This window comes from Lissotriton helveticus, chromosome 1_1 (assembly GCF_964261635.1).
Source record: "Lissotriton helveticus chromosome 1_1, aLisHel1.1, whole genome shotgun sequence".
Classification (NCBI taxonomy): Eukaryota; Metazoa; Chordata; class Amphibia; order Caudata; family Salamandridae; genus Lissotriton; species Lissotriton helveticus.
Window position 1 is genome coordinate 775,091,192 of NC_136057.1, and position 13,127 is coordinate 775,104,318.

The 13,127-nt window shown below is 40.3% G+C and overlaps 1 protein-coding gene across 8 annotated transcripts in view; it reads right to left on the minus strand.

Annotated features, from left to right (window-relative positions):
- The window catches only part of ST7 (suppression of tumorigenicity 7), a 606,638-nt gene that overhangs the window by 180,220 nt on the left and 413,291 nt on the right, over nt 1-13,127 (minus strand). For all 8 annotated transcript variants that reach the window (XM_078674347.1, XM_078674344.1, XM_078674346.1 and 5 more), the window contains one exon: nt 5,710-5,807. In XM_078674347.1, the coding sequence (XP_078530473.1) occupies nt 5,710-5,807 (98 nt within the window). The remainder of the gene's footprint in view (nt 1-5,709; nt 5,808-13,127) is intronic.

The following is a 13,127-nucleotide window of genomic DNA, read 5'->3' on the forward strand; positions in this document are numbered from 1 at the left end:
GGAAGAGCCATGATGACCAAGCTGCCCCAATGGACCAGCCCAATATCCAAAACTGAAGAAGACATTCATACTACGGACGCAAACGAAAGATGAAAATATATGCTGACAAAGGATGTCATGCAAAAGAGGAGATCAGGTGCTTGTCAGTCAACCCAGAAAAAGAAAGTCTGATACTCCTTTTAAGGCTGAACCATATACTATCACTAACACCAAGGGACACATGGTAACTGCCCAGCATCCTGGGAAGTCCATTACGAGAAATTGCTCTCACTTTCGACATGTGGCCCATTACTCACAAAACACGGATGTCTTTGTAGAGACTGTGTCTGATGATGATTCCACTTCACCTGTGCAGATCACTGACACTTTGATGGCTTAATTCACCAGCCTCGATTGCTGTATCAGAACGTGGGGCATCCAAGTTTGCTCATCGGTAAGTTGTAGCTGCTCATCTAGCTGTGGTTCTTTTAAGGTCACTGTTAGATTCATTAGTAATGGTTGTTTACCTTTCACTTGCAGTTCGAACAGAACAGCACGTATCCTAGTCGTTTTGATTCTAAGTCGAGCCTTACCTTCTTTAGGTATGATAGAACTTTGTCATCGTTTTTTGGGTATTTTTTTGGCTTTCATTACTGGGGTATTCAATGTCATTCTTTCAGGGTTTTACTTTTTCTGGCTGCTTCGAATCCACAGTCACATGTGCCTGTACTGTATTTTTCATGATGTAAAAAAAAAAACTGCATTATTGACACCAATGTACTGTTTATTCAACTTGTAGATTTCCCCTGATGAAGGGCGGAGTAACACGCCCGAAATGCATTGAGATTCTGTCACCGCTATTAGAAGCTCACCTTTATAAACAATTGTATCATACTCCGAAGCTCTAAAAGGGAGATTTATACAAGATTGCTCAATAAAAGTAGTATTTTTTTTAGCACAACAAAAGCAATGATTGTTTCTTTATATGGATTGCTTTGATTGTATTTGGTCTCCATAGTAATACTGTTTATGTGTTCATATGATACACTAGAAAAATATTTTTAAAAAGTGTTATACTCTTCTGGAGTGTTCAGTGTAGTGCACTTGGTGGCTATGTCCTTTGACTTAGTACTTTCACACTTTTGAATAGGAGGTGGCCTGTACCTCCTTCTCCAGGTGCACATCATATTCAGAAATACATTTTGGGCACTAGCCTTATCTTACATTCATTTTTTTGGTTAAATTGTGTGCACACTAAGCTGTTTTAGCCCACTTATTCAACTTTCTAAAAATGGCATTTTCAGAATTGTATTAAAATCCTACTTTACTATTAAAGAGAGTTAATTTACCTTTTTTTTTAGACACCAAACATGACATTCCTACCTTCTCCCAATTATCACTTAATTAATGTAATAAAGTAACCCAATACAGATCAATTAGTGTGGAAATTCATCTGTGCAGGGAAGAAACCAAAGACCAAATTAACAACACTGCAACTGATACCACAAGAAGGTGGTTTAGGGCTTCCTCGCATTCAAAAATATTTTCAACCCGCCTTCTTAGACTATTGTGGATGCGCACTATCAGCACATGACTAAGAGCTAAATTTGTATCTTCATCAAATGTTATTGGAAAAAAATAAAAATTTAAAATCTTTTATTAAAATCCCTAGGCTACCCAAACACTATAGATTTAAGACTACCAGCACAATTCATGATAGATTCAATCAATTAAAGGAAGAGTATCAATTTACAACCTTACACCCGGAAACTAAACTAAGACAATGCAGGGAACCAGGACTTTCAATGGTTCCACAGACTTCAAAAAGTTGGGAAAGGCTAGGAATTCATCTGATAAAAAAATGTAGTAATGCAAGGAGAGATGAAGTCTTGGGAACAAAACAGAAGAAGTCTTGGCCTTAGTATTTTCATAGCTTCAAATCTCGAGTCTAGTCAAAAAGCTACCGCTTCCTGAGGGTTCACTTCCCAAAGCCGTAACTCATGCATTATATGTTAAACAAATGTTAGGAATTGGGAACTGGTACCATATCCTGGAGCAACAATTTTATGATCAAATAGTCCAGAGAGCTCTTCTAAAAATACAGGAGACCACAGGGTATCATATAGAGGCAGCCAAATGGAAGGACTATAATCAATGGCCCACTACGGCCATTCCCGGGGCGAATTTCAAACGGATTGCGGGGGTGAGCCTTTTCAGAGGTTCACCGGTGCAGGGATTCGCCCTTCTTTGCGCACTGGTCCTTTAGACTGACAAAATAGAGATTGGCATGGAAGCTGTAATATCAAAGAAATCCTTCATAAGGACTCATGAGTGGAACTACATCGAAACATAACCCTCAGTCAACGTATGAGGCAGCACATGGAGTACAGAAACCATGGGCCTTTTATACTGTGATAGTTGCAGTGTAAGCATGGAGGTTCACATAGAGGCAGTACAAGTGTACACACAAATAGCTAGCTACATATAAGGATACATACGAATCGCTTAGTCAACAGAGTGGGAGGAGTTGCAGAACTGCTGACATCAGTTAAAATAGCCTGACAGTTAAATCTGTAACATGTGCATTCTAGCAGCTACAGGCCTTTCTGAGGATGCGCAGTGCTCAGGCTCAGTGCTGCAGGAGTTAACTATAGATGATGACCCAGACGTAATAGAGAAGCAGGCAACAGCAAAGACGGGGAAGCACATGGCAAACACATGACTAACTAAAATGGATGCTACAAACAAAATGGCTTCAGCTCATGCTAACAGTGATCTCTGCCAAGTTTCCACAGGATAGCACTCTTTTCCAAATGACAACTATACAACACCCACAAACAAATTGCACAAAATTTTCCCAGAAATATCAACAGGTTGTCCTAGATGTAATCACTTAAAAGGGGACTGGTTTCATATTTGCTTCTCTTGCCCTAAACTGACCGACTAGGGTCTTTCAGTCGGTTAGTAGGAAACTTAAACATAGTATACATCCCAACTCTATGGTTATTTTATTTGGAATCTCTATTCCAACTTTAACCTTGCAACAAAAACAATTTTCTTTTAATGCTTCTTTAATAACTAGGTCCCTGACTTTACAAAATTGGAAATCACTGGATCCACCAAAATTCGCACAATGGTTAGCCAAAATGAGAAGCACGAAAGAAAGAGAAGAACTCTATTCCCTTAGGATAGGGGCTATCCAGACATTTTTACAAATATGAGAAGAATAAAATTAAAATCTGTAAGTACTTTAGCTCTGAAATAGGCACAGAAATAGATGTAGCTAACTAGCAGTAGCTAGAAGAACTTTTAACATATCGTATATGTCATTACGGTCTGTTTATTTTATCATAGGCATTTGTACTCAGGGATAGATGTCCCCTCTAACCATTCAAGAACTACATTAGGGAACTAAAACTAGGGAAGAGGTGTGGTGCTGCGATCAGGGAGGCTTACGCTGGAATCTGGGGCTCACGGTTCGATCACTGGCACCGGCGGCAGGTCAGCCTGGCACCATGTGACTCTGGGCAATAGCTTGCTTAATCTTCCCTACTGCCCCCAGCGCCGGGATACCTTCGGGTAGCTGTTCGCGCTTTACAAATACTGGATTTACATTGCACATCACTATTTATTGTACTAGAATTATGAACTGTCAAGATATTGCTTTTTCTTTTTTGTATTATGGGGCTGTGATCTATTGAACAAATAAAGTTCATTAAAAAAAAGCCAGCCCAATATTACCATATGGTGCAGGCACTCATTTCAGAGTTTTTCACAACCAGGATAAGTAAAACTTAAACGTATATATCCAGCGTTTTTAAATAGACTGGAACTTGTCCTCTGGGATCTGTAGGGCCTACACTGGGAGTGACTCAAATGTGTTACAAAAGAAACTTTAAGCCCGGCAAAGGCCTCAGCCGTGTTTACATGGATACTTAGGTGGGGGGCACAAGGAGTGCTGCAGACCCACTGGTAGCATGTAAAGCCTGAGTACTTGTGGTAGCACTTTACTAGAGACTTATAAGTAAATTAAATGTGCCATTTGGGCATATGTTAATTTAAAAATGTTTAAAGGAGAGAGCGCAAACACATTAGCAATGGTCAGCAGTGGTAAAGTGCACAGAGTCCTAAGGCCAACAAAAATGAATTTAGCAAAAATAGGAGGGGTGAAAGCAAAAAGTGTAGGGCTGACCCTACAGAGAGGGTTAAGACCAACAATCTCACTCGGTGGTCTTTCTCTGGTCTACAATATCTTAACCTTTCTCCAGCTTATTTCCCTGCATCTTGTTTTCCTGTTCTTTCCATCCTCTGCTGCTACCCTTCCATGCAATTAATCTTTCTCTGCAACGTAGTGGTTTAATACTCTGAGGTACCTCCTTCCACTGCTCTCTAACCTCCCACCTGAATCCTGCTTCCACCCACCCCCTTATGTATCGATTTTCCTTTCTACCAATCTAACCTTTTTCTCTCTCTTTCTCTTCACCGGTTCTTGGCCTTTTCTGACCCACCACCTTCTCAGAATGAGTTGAGAGGTTGAGAATTTAGGATGAAAATGCAATCAGAAGGAGGCACATGAGTTCACTTTCAGAGCAAAACCAAAGCAATAAGAGTGCAAATAATCAATTTGATCAAGATCTTAACAAAACCAGGTGCAGCATGACAGAAAAAGGGCACTCACATTATGGAAGCAGAAAAGCCCCACAAAGGAGTGGGTGTTAATGATGTAAACGTCTATACAGAAAAAATATACTTTCTTAAATCACTCTGAAAAATAGTAGGTTCAGTGGATTATTCAGAATAGTCGCAAAGACCTTTCACTTTCCAGCAATGCTATCTTCTGTTAAAAGAATCTATAATGTGCCAACTCACCCTTGAATCAACATCCTGGTGCAAAACAGATCCACCACCAAGAGTGGTGCACAGTGGAAGAGCGAGGAAGCGTTTGCACAACTAACAATAGACTGACCAAGTAGAATTAGGTTTGCGAAATAGGATGATCTTGGTTTTCTCCCCATTCAACTTGAAGTAGTTGTCCTTCATCCCGGTGGCCACATTGGTCAAGCAATCTATAATTTGCATCCGGTTACTTCAACATTGTCAGCAATCAGTATTATCAATTTTGCATTGTCTGCAGAAGAGACTATGTTGATGCCACTGGCTCTCACAATAGCTGCAAAGGAGGCCATATAGATGTTAAATAGCACTGGACTGAGGTACAAGCCTTTGAGAACACAACAGGGAACTTGCAAGATTAGATTTAAACAGAGGAAGATAGATTAGCGGAGATCAGCCTGAAGGAAAATAATCTATGGGCCTTGAAAAGTAGGCCCATTTCATGCAATCTTCTGATCATAATGGTATGAGAGACAGCATCAAAGGCTGCAGAAAGTTCAAGAAGGATGAGGGCAGCAGTCTTGTTTACATGCATCAGTCAGATTCTGTCTGCCTGTGATACACTCATGCTGAGAAAACTCCATCCAAGAAAGTATGCTATTTTAAATCTTATAGAAGCAATAGTGTCCAGAACCTTGAAAGCATTAACGTGGTAAAATAGGAATACAGATGACAATGTGCACAAAATGTAGATATATTGACCTCCGAAAATTAGGCAAACTGTTAAACTATAATAGAGGCACTAAGCAGTATATGTGTTATATCAGTATTGTTGCTGTGTCTTATCGTAAACAATTTTAAAATGAATCAAACAACTGCAAAGAAACCCACACTCACATCTCTCATCATTTTGACTGCCTCTCTGGTCCTACCGAGTTTTCTCGAGCACATGGCCAGTCTCCTTTTAATGTATACTAACACGTTTGTGTCCCGCCCTGGAAAGAAAAAAATAAGATGATCAATGGGAGTAGTAGAAATAAGAAAAAAAGACATTCTGCAAAGTTTTTTTTTTTTTTTAAAGATGTTTCCAGTCCAGGCATCATTACCACAGGAAAGGGTACAGACAACTGTATCAACTATAAATTAGGAGGAATTTTTAAAATGGCTACATTTTAGGGTTGTTATCCCAAATTTTAGCACAGTCTGATGTGAAGAAATAATTCTATGTGTTTTAAAACCTGTTTAAATTCTATGATAAATATAAACAATACTTATCAGTAAGCATATTTAATTTACTACAAGTATCCACAAAAGGGAAGGAAATAGTGTAAATTAATTTTTAATATTGCAATTTAGACAAAAAGCATGCTAGATTAATTCTGCTGAACTTAAAGGTAGTAGGTACATTAACACAGTGGACATGTCATTAGTTTTGATGTGTGCAGCACATACATCCTGAGGTCTAATTCTGCTACTAGAAGTTCCTAAATCACTCACTTTTTGCAACCTGTGGGATACATTTGCTGTCCAAGGCAGGGATAACCAACCGTTTCTATATTAAAAGCTACTTATGTTTAATATAAAATCATCCCGAGTTACTAACACAAATTATTAGTTTCACAATTGTAACCACGTCAGACAAGTTGCCTTTAACAAAAGGGTAAAAAAAAATGCTGTATTAATTTTAATTCTGAATATTTCTACATGCCAGAACAGTCATGCATGTAAGAAAGAAAATCAGTAGTAAGACTCCCCAACGCACTATGAATGACCATTTAGATATCAGCCTTAGATATATTTTTATGCAAACAACCGCTTTTTTGTTAGAAAAATACGCACATTTTACTTTTGAATACACCCTTTTCAATTTTGAACACATACCCAATTCAAACAAACAAAAACCTTTCACTTACTAGCATGAGCTAGACATAGGGGAGCTACTCACAGGTGCCTGGAGAGCTTCCTGTAGGTTCTGTGCTAATCATTAGAGAACCACGGTCTAAGATATGTGTCGTTATGTGGCTCCTGGGATAGCACAATCCTGCAACTCAGAACGCATGGCTATCTGTGCATCCTGACCGTTAGCCCACTGTTTGACGAACGTTTCTCTACTGTCTTAACCAACGATGCATGTTTTCCAATACTTGAGCCTGTTATATATTTATAAACGTGGGGAGAGCTCCGCCTACTAATTGCACATAAGTAACATCATTGCATCCTTTAAAGAAACATTGTGTGCTGAAGTGCTGGTGTGTTGCATCTATGCAAATTGAGTGACAGCTCTGCTCTATATTGGGTTCACCTGTAACATCTGTGCAACCCGACCGACAGCGCTGCTTTCAAATGAACAAGTAACCAGGCTTTACTCTGGAAGCTAGCCCAGCCGTCTGAGGCTCATCTGTTACATAAATAGCTTACACGATGGTTTGTCTAACAACCATGTATAACATTTTGTAACCTAAAACCTTACTCTGCTATGTAAACGACTGTCAGACTGGCATCACTGCCTGCACCTGACCATCCCCACCTCAGTCTTTAACTCTTACACTTCCTGTAGCTCTGGAGAACTCTCGCCCCAAGGCTCTCCTGCTGGCTGCACCTCGAGGCCATCCAGTGAGGGCAGATATCCACTTGCATAGCGGATGCAACCATGCCCTGGCCCCGCCCCTCCCAGCACACGCTGGCTCAGAGCCAGCAGCTAAAAAATAAAATGATAGTAAGATATTGTTTTATTCTTTGGCTGCTGGCTCTGAGCCAGTGGAGCGACGCTCCTCCGCCATTGCGGAGAAGGCTCCACTGCCATGTACAAACCAACTAATGCCTCAAGTATGCATCATTTAAATCACCTTTTATAATATTTTAGAGCCCTCCTGCACTCTTACCCGCATTGATTAAGGTTTTGCATACACTTCTACATACAATTTATACCGTCCCAAACCAGTGATGTTGCCAGTGTTTTATTTGTATGTTACGTATGGTGCTTTGACATAGGTAGCTGTGATCATATGTACATACACTTTCATTCCCACAACAATCAGTAAAACAAGTCATATTTGGGGAGTAAAGTCACCACACCTTTTTTTTATGACAAGTGAGTATAAATAAAACATAAAACAACCATATATTGAAATTTAAGCCAAAAGACTGGATAAGAATACAAACAAATGTGTGGCATGAAGATTATCATTGGAAGTGATGTTTGTATAGGTCACTTTACAGTAGTTGATATAGACCTGGGGCAAAGAGTGGGCAGTATGTACATAGGGACAAGAAGCAACCCTGCTTCACCGCAAGAGTGCATATGATTTAGATGGACAGGGCTTTAGGTGGCAAGAGGGATTTTTCCCTACCCACCTCTATGCAGGTTCACCCAGGGAGCAAGATGGGTGCTCCTGTAGCAACTAACCTCTACCAATAAACAAGTAGTGGTGCTAGTTATGAAAAGTTGCTGTGTCAGCCGTCGAGCCATATAGTTCTAATAAAATTGTGCAGAAATATGAGGTTTCACCGATTCTTTGACTGTCCGCGCTAGAATTGAACAAGGGTGGTAAGTGTTGTAGAATGTTGTGGCAGAGGGAAATGCACCTCAAAAACTAAACCACAGCTCGGATAAACACTACAATCATTAGCATTGCTTAGTAATTATGAACTACATTCATTAAAAACTTTTGAATTATTACACACGCCAACATAAATCTAATTCCTTAAAAACAGGAATAAGTTGCCAGTATCAAGTCTTGGTAGTTTAAAAAATTCTAGTGGCTTGTAGGTATTCATGTGACAGGGTTTTGCAAGGCAAATCTCTGACCTTTAGTTTCAAGACACACAGAAAAAAGGTAAAGGTAAGCCCACAGCCTACAGCCAAAGCCTCGCTTTCATATATTTAACTACTCAGCCTGCCAACAAGCTAAAAAAAAACAATATTTCTTTCATTGAGGACTGCAAGTGGGAAATGTCATGCGACACTAACCCAGTTTTAGACTCCCATAACTCCTGCCCATTTTAAGTATTGCCATATGGGCATTCTCACTGTATAACTCACAGTACAAGGACAAAAAAAAACACCAGTTTGGTTCTCTTAGGCATAATCTCCAAAACCCCTTCCCCTCAGATTACAGACCTCACGTAACCATTAAGCAAAGTAATGTGTATCTGACCACGAGATCCATACACAAACGTAGCCTTCTCAGTCAGATGCAATAACCATAAACAACTGCAGCTTAGCCGACTTTAAAACCATTGCTCCATCCATGCTTAGCTATTCTAAGCAACCGCATCTGCATCACACCCATCACATTAGACAGCAAAACACACACCAACTGCATTTCATGCTTGTCAAGGCTCTTTCCACAGTCTATCCAGCTTCAAGCATCGACCTTCATATAGAACTTAAATGCCATAATTGTCATCAGAGACCTGGCTCTCTCAATCAACCTACATCCTCAAAATCTTCCTACCAAAAGACAGCAGTACCCAGAAATGTGGTCTAGGCAAAAGAACAGGAGGAGGAATTATGGTTATTCAATGAAAATCCAGGCCCTGCATAATTCAGCAACAGCTCTTCCTCAGCTTGTTCTCTAGCACATCGGATTGTATCACCTACCACCTCAACTGTAGACTAGATGGAAGACCACTTCCTCCGAGGTGATTATTATCGTTGCATCAATACCAAAAGGCATTCTGTGAAGGCCTCCACCATAACCATTTCTCACCCAAAGTATCTTCTGGGATGCTTTGAAGAACAGACAGCGCGTGCTGTTGTTGAAGAAGCCCAATGTGGACCCTTATGCCATTAGAAATGAATGTCCCACGTATCCGCCATCTGATCCTTAGCATGGACGCACAAACAATTAGAATATCAAGAGAAATAACCTCCTCCACAACAATCTACTTGAGACCACAATCCAGCACATAGATGACAGCTGTGCAGTGGCCATTGATACACTCCAGACAAGGAAAACCCTTTTGTTATTGTCCTGCACAGACTTTCATCAGTCTTCAATACTGTAAATCATCACAAGCTGCTGAATACTCCCTCCTCAAAAATTGGCTTCAATAACATTCTCCTGTAGTGGTCGTCATGCTGTCTGAAGAACAGTTTCCGGTCCATCCAGATGTGGTCCTGTAGATCCAAACCTATGTCACTAACCCCAACATTCCCCAAGGATCCATCCTTTCTCTTCTAATCTTCAATCCCCACTTGGAACCTGACAAAAACAGCAAGATTCAGCACTATGTGGGTCTTATCTGGTAGTGACATCAACCATATGAAGAACTGTCTCGATATAAGAGAAGCCTGGATGTCAAAGCCATTCCTCAATATTAACCTTTGAAGGTGAGCCTGTGTTCCTCGCCAGTGACAACCAGTGGGATCAAATGGAAGTCTGGCTCTCAACACTGAATCTCAGATTCATCCTACAGCTTGCTGATAGTGACAGATCTCTGGGATTCTACACTAAAAGCAGCATCTGCTTCAGACTCCACATTGCAAAGACAAAGCAAACTGCCTGGGTTCAGCCGTCACTGCTCTGCCAGATTATCTTTCTTTAAGGTTCAGACATTAGAACTGCTCTCCGAGCACTGCACCCATTACATCTCAATAGAGGATACAATATGCTTGCCATTAGTCCAGAGTCCCACTTGATGTTACGGAACAGTATCGTCCTTGCTGTGGTCCATGTGATTAAAGTGCTAAAAAAGCCGGACAGCATCACCCCCATTATCAGTTGATTGGCTCCTGCTACAAGCTAACATCACATTCAAAGTTAGCTGCTTCATACTTAAAGCAGTGAACTCAAGCACTCCACCAAACCTGGGAAATAAGACCAACATCTCACATTCAGTGGGTTTCCAACAGCTGAACAAGCACCATGATTAAGACAATCAAATGGAGAAGACAACAGCGTACATTGGAATCCAAATCCCATCAACTCCTGCATTTTTCCTCCACTTCCAGAAATAACTTAGCCATATCTAATAAATCAACTCCTCAGTTATAAGGCAACAGGTGGGAGGAGGGCTCAATGGATCACTTGTAATTCCATTCACTTCCATTTTGTAATTTCTCTCTGAGCTAGTGATGATTCCGTCCCTTTGCACCATTATTGTTCATTGCCTATCGTTGCACAGATATATTTGAGCTTTAAAAGGACATACACACTTAAAGCATCTCACTTTATGCCTTAGTGCCTGACTGAACCAGACAGTAAGTAGACAATGGCAAACTAACTGTAGCACATTTATCTCTTTCCTCACAACATGCACACAGCAAAAGTGAATAAACTCCAACCTAGAAATTTCCCGCTGCCAAATGTTAGTACCATCTTTAAGCCAAATAAAAATAAAATAATAGACTGCACAGAGAGATAGGGCACAGTTTTTTCTATTTAAAGTAGTACTCTCTAGTGTCTACCTAGTTTTATCTTACTGTTAATATTCTTTCCACGTCAAGAAATATAATCGGAAAATCATCAATAACAAGCCTATTTCCACCAGCAGGTTCAGATTTAAAACTCAAAAGAGCACGACTGATATTTCCCATCACTGTGAAGCACATTTAGTGACGAATTACAGTGCGAATGACATTTTCTCTCTAATCTTTACAATGTTCCATATAGTCTAAATTGCTGATGTAGGCACTGCCTCTCATACACAAGAACCATACACAAGAATCATTAGTTACAAAGTAACATCATAGGAAAAAAAATCTTCAAAATTGCAAATCTTCGGTTTTACTAGTTGGATTTTATTTTTCATTTTGGTTTTAATAATGCATTACATTTTACTCTATTTTTCTGAACTGGTGTGGGAATTTTCTTTGGTAGTGTTTCCACTTTATTTAGTTTAAGTGCTGCATAAATTATTTTCTATAAAAAGACACACTACGAATTTACGTTTTTAAATGGGCGTAGCACATCTCACATTACTTTTCGCTTGCTGATCAGTTAAATGTATTTTTTAAAGATATTTTTTCGTATTTTGTGTCCTGAAGTTATAACTGAAATAAAATCTTCGACACTAATTTGGTTGCAACTTTCAGACGGGTGTCATTGACCTGAAACCCAACACACAACAGATATTTACCACAACATATTCAAGGGAGGGCAGGCCTCCAAGGGCAACTTCTAAGATTGCCCAAGTCTCCAAAGGCATCACAAAATGGCTCCAGGGTAAGTATTCAGATACCTACAAATAAGACACGGCCTTTTCAAACTTTGAGGACATACCGGACTCATCGCCACTGGAGGATCGCTTGCTGGATGGGCCACTACACTCTAAAGCCAAATCTTTAACATATAAAAAAACTTAGTAACAATCTGCCCGATAGTTTTCGTAAGCTTAAGGAGCAGTGGGAGAGAGACTTGGGATCGATTGATTAGGAGGATTGGTGATCGGCCGTCATGTCCCCTAGAGAAGCAGCCATCACACTCAGATTTAGACTGATACAGCTTAGGATTTTACACCGGTCCTATATGACAGGGATAATCTTGGCTAAAATAGGCGCAAGGCCGGATGACCTCTGTTTGAGGGGCTGCCGACAGCTGGCCACCTTCTACCATACTCTTTGGGAATGCCCGGCTGTGCATAATTTCTGGGAGGAAGCCACAAATCACATACAGACCGCACTGGGAAAGAAGGTAGTACTGACACCACAACTGGGATTATTAAACATCTGGGCCGCAACAGACCTTACTGAAATTGAACAACAGCTAGTGACATTGGGATACACACTGATAAAGAGGGAACTGGTGGGGGGGGGGCACGACACCACCTTCCACTTCTTTGTGGGTGAAAGAATTAGATAGGTGCATGATTGCGGAGAAAGACGTTTTCATAACCCGGGGATGCCCCAAAAATGGGTTAGAAAATGGACCAAATGGAATGTTTATCGTGGAGACATATGTATATCCCCAATGGTGGAGTTGGAAATGCGCCGAACTGAGGAGAGAGATGTGACTAATTAATGTAAATGCTTTGCTAACTTCTGTACAATGTACCCTGATGTGAGTAACCAGTCAATATTATCAATCGGTAACATCTGTATGATTGTCATTAAATTTAATAAAAACATTTGTTTTTAAAAAGTAAGCCTGTTCTTCTGCAAGGTGTGTCAACCCAGGCAGATTAAGTCATATCAGCATCATAACATTCGGAGACATTGATGTAAGAATAGCTTAGTAATCTGCTTGAAGAGAGGAGTGTACTGTGCATCTCTAAAGTTCCTGAAGTCCACCACTGGTGTTCAGGAGAGATTACTCTATACAGCTGCTGAAGTTGTGTGGGTCAACCGATCTAACAACTTTTACAGCAGAGTG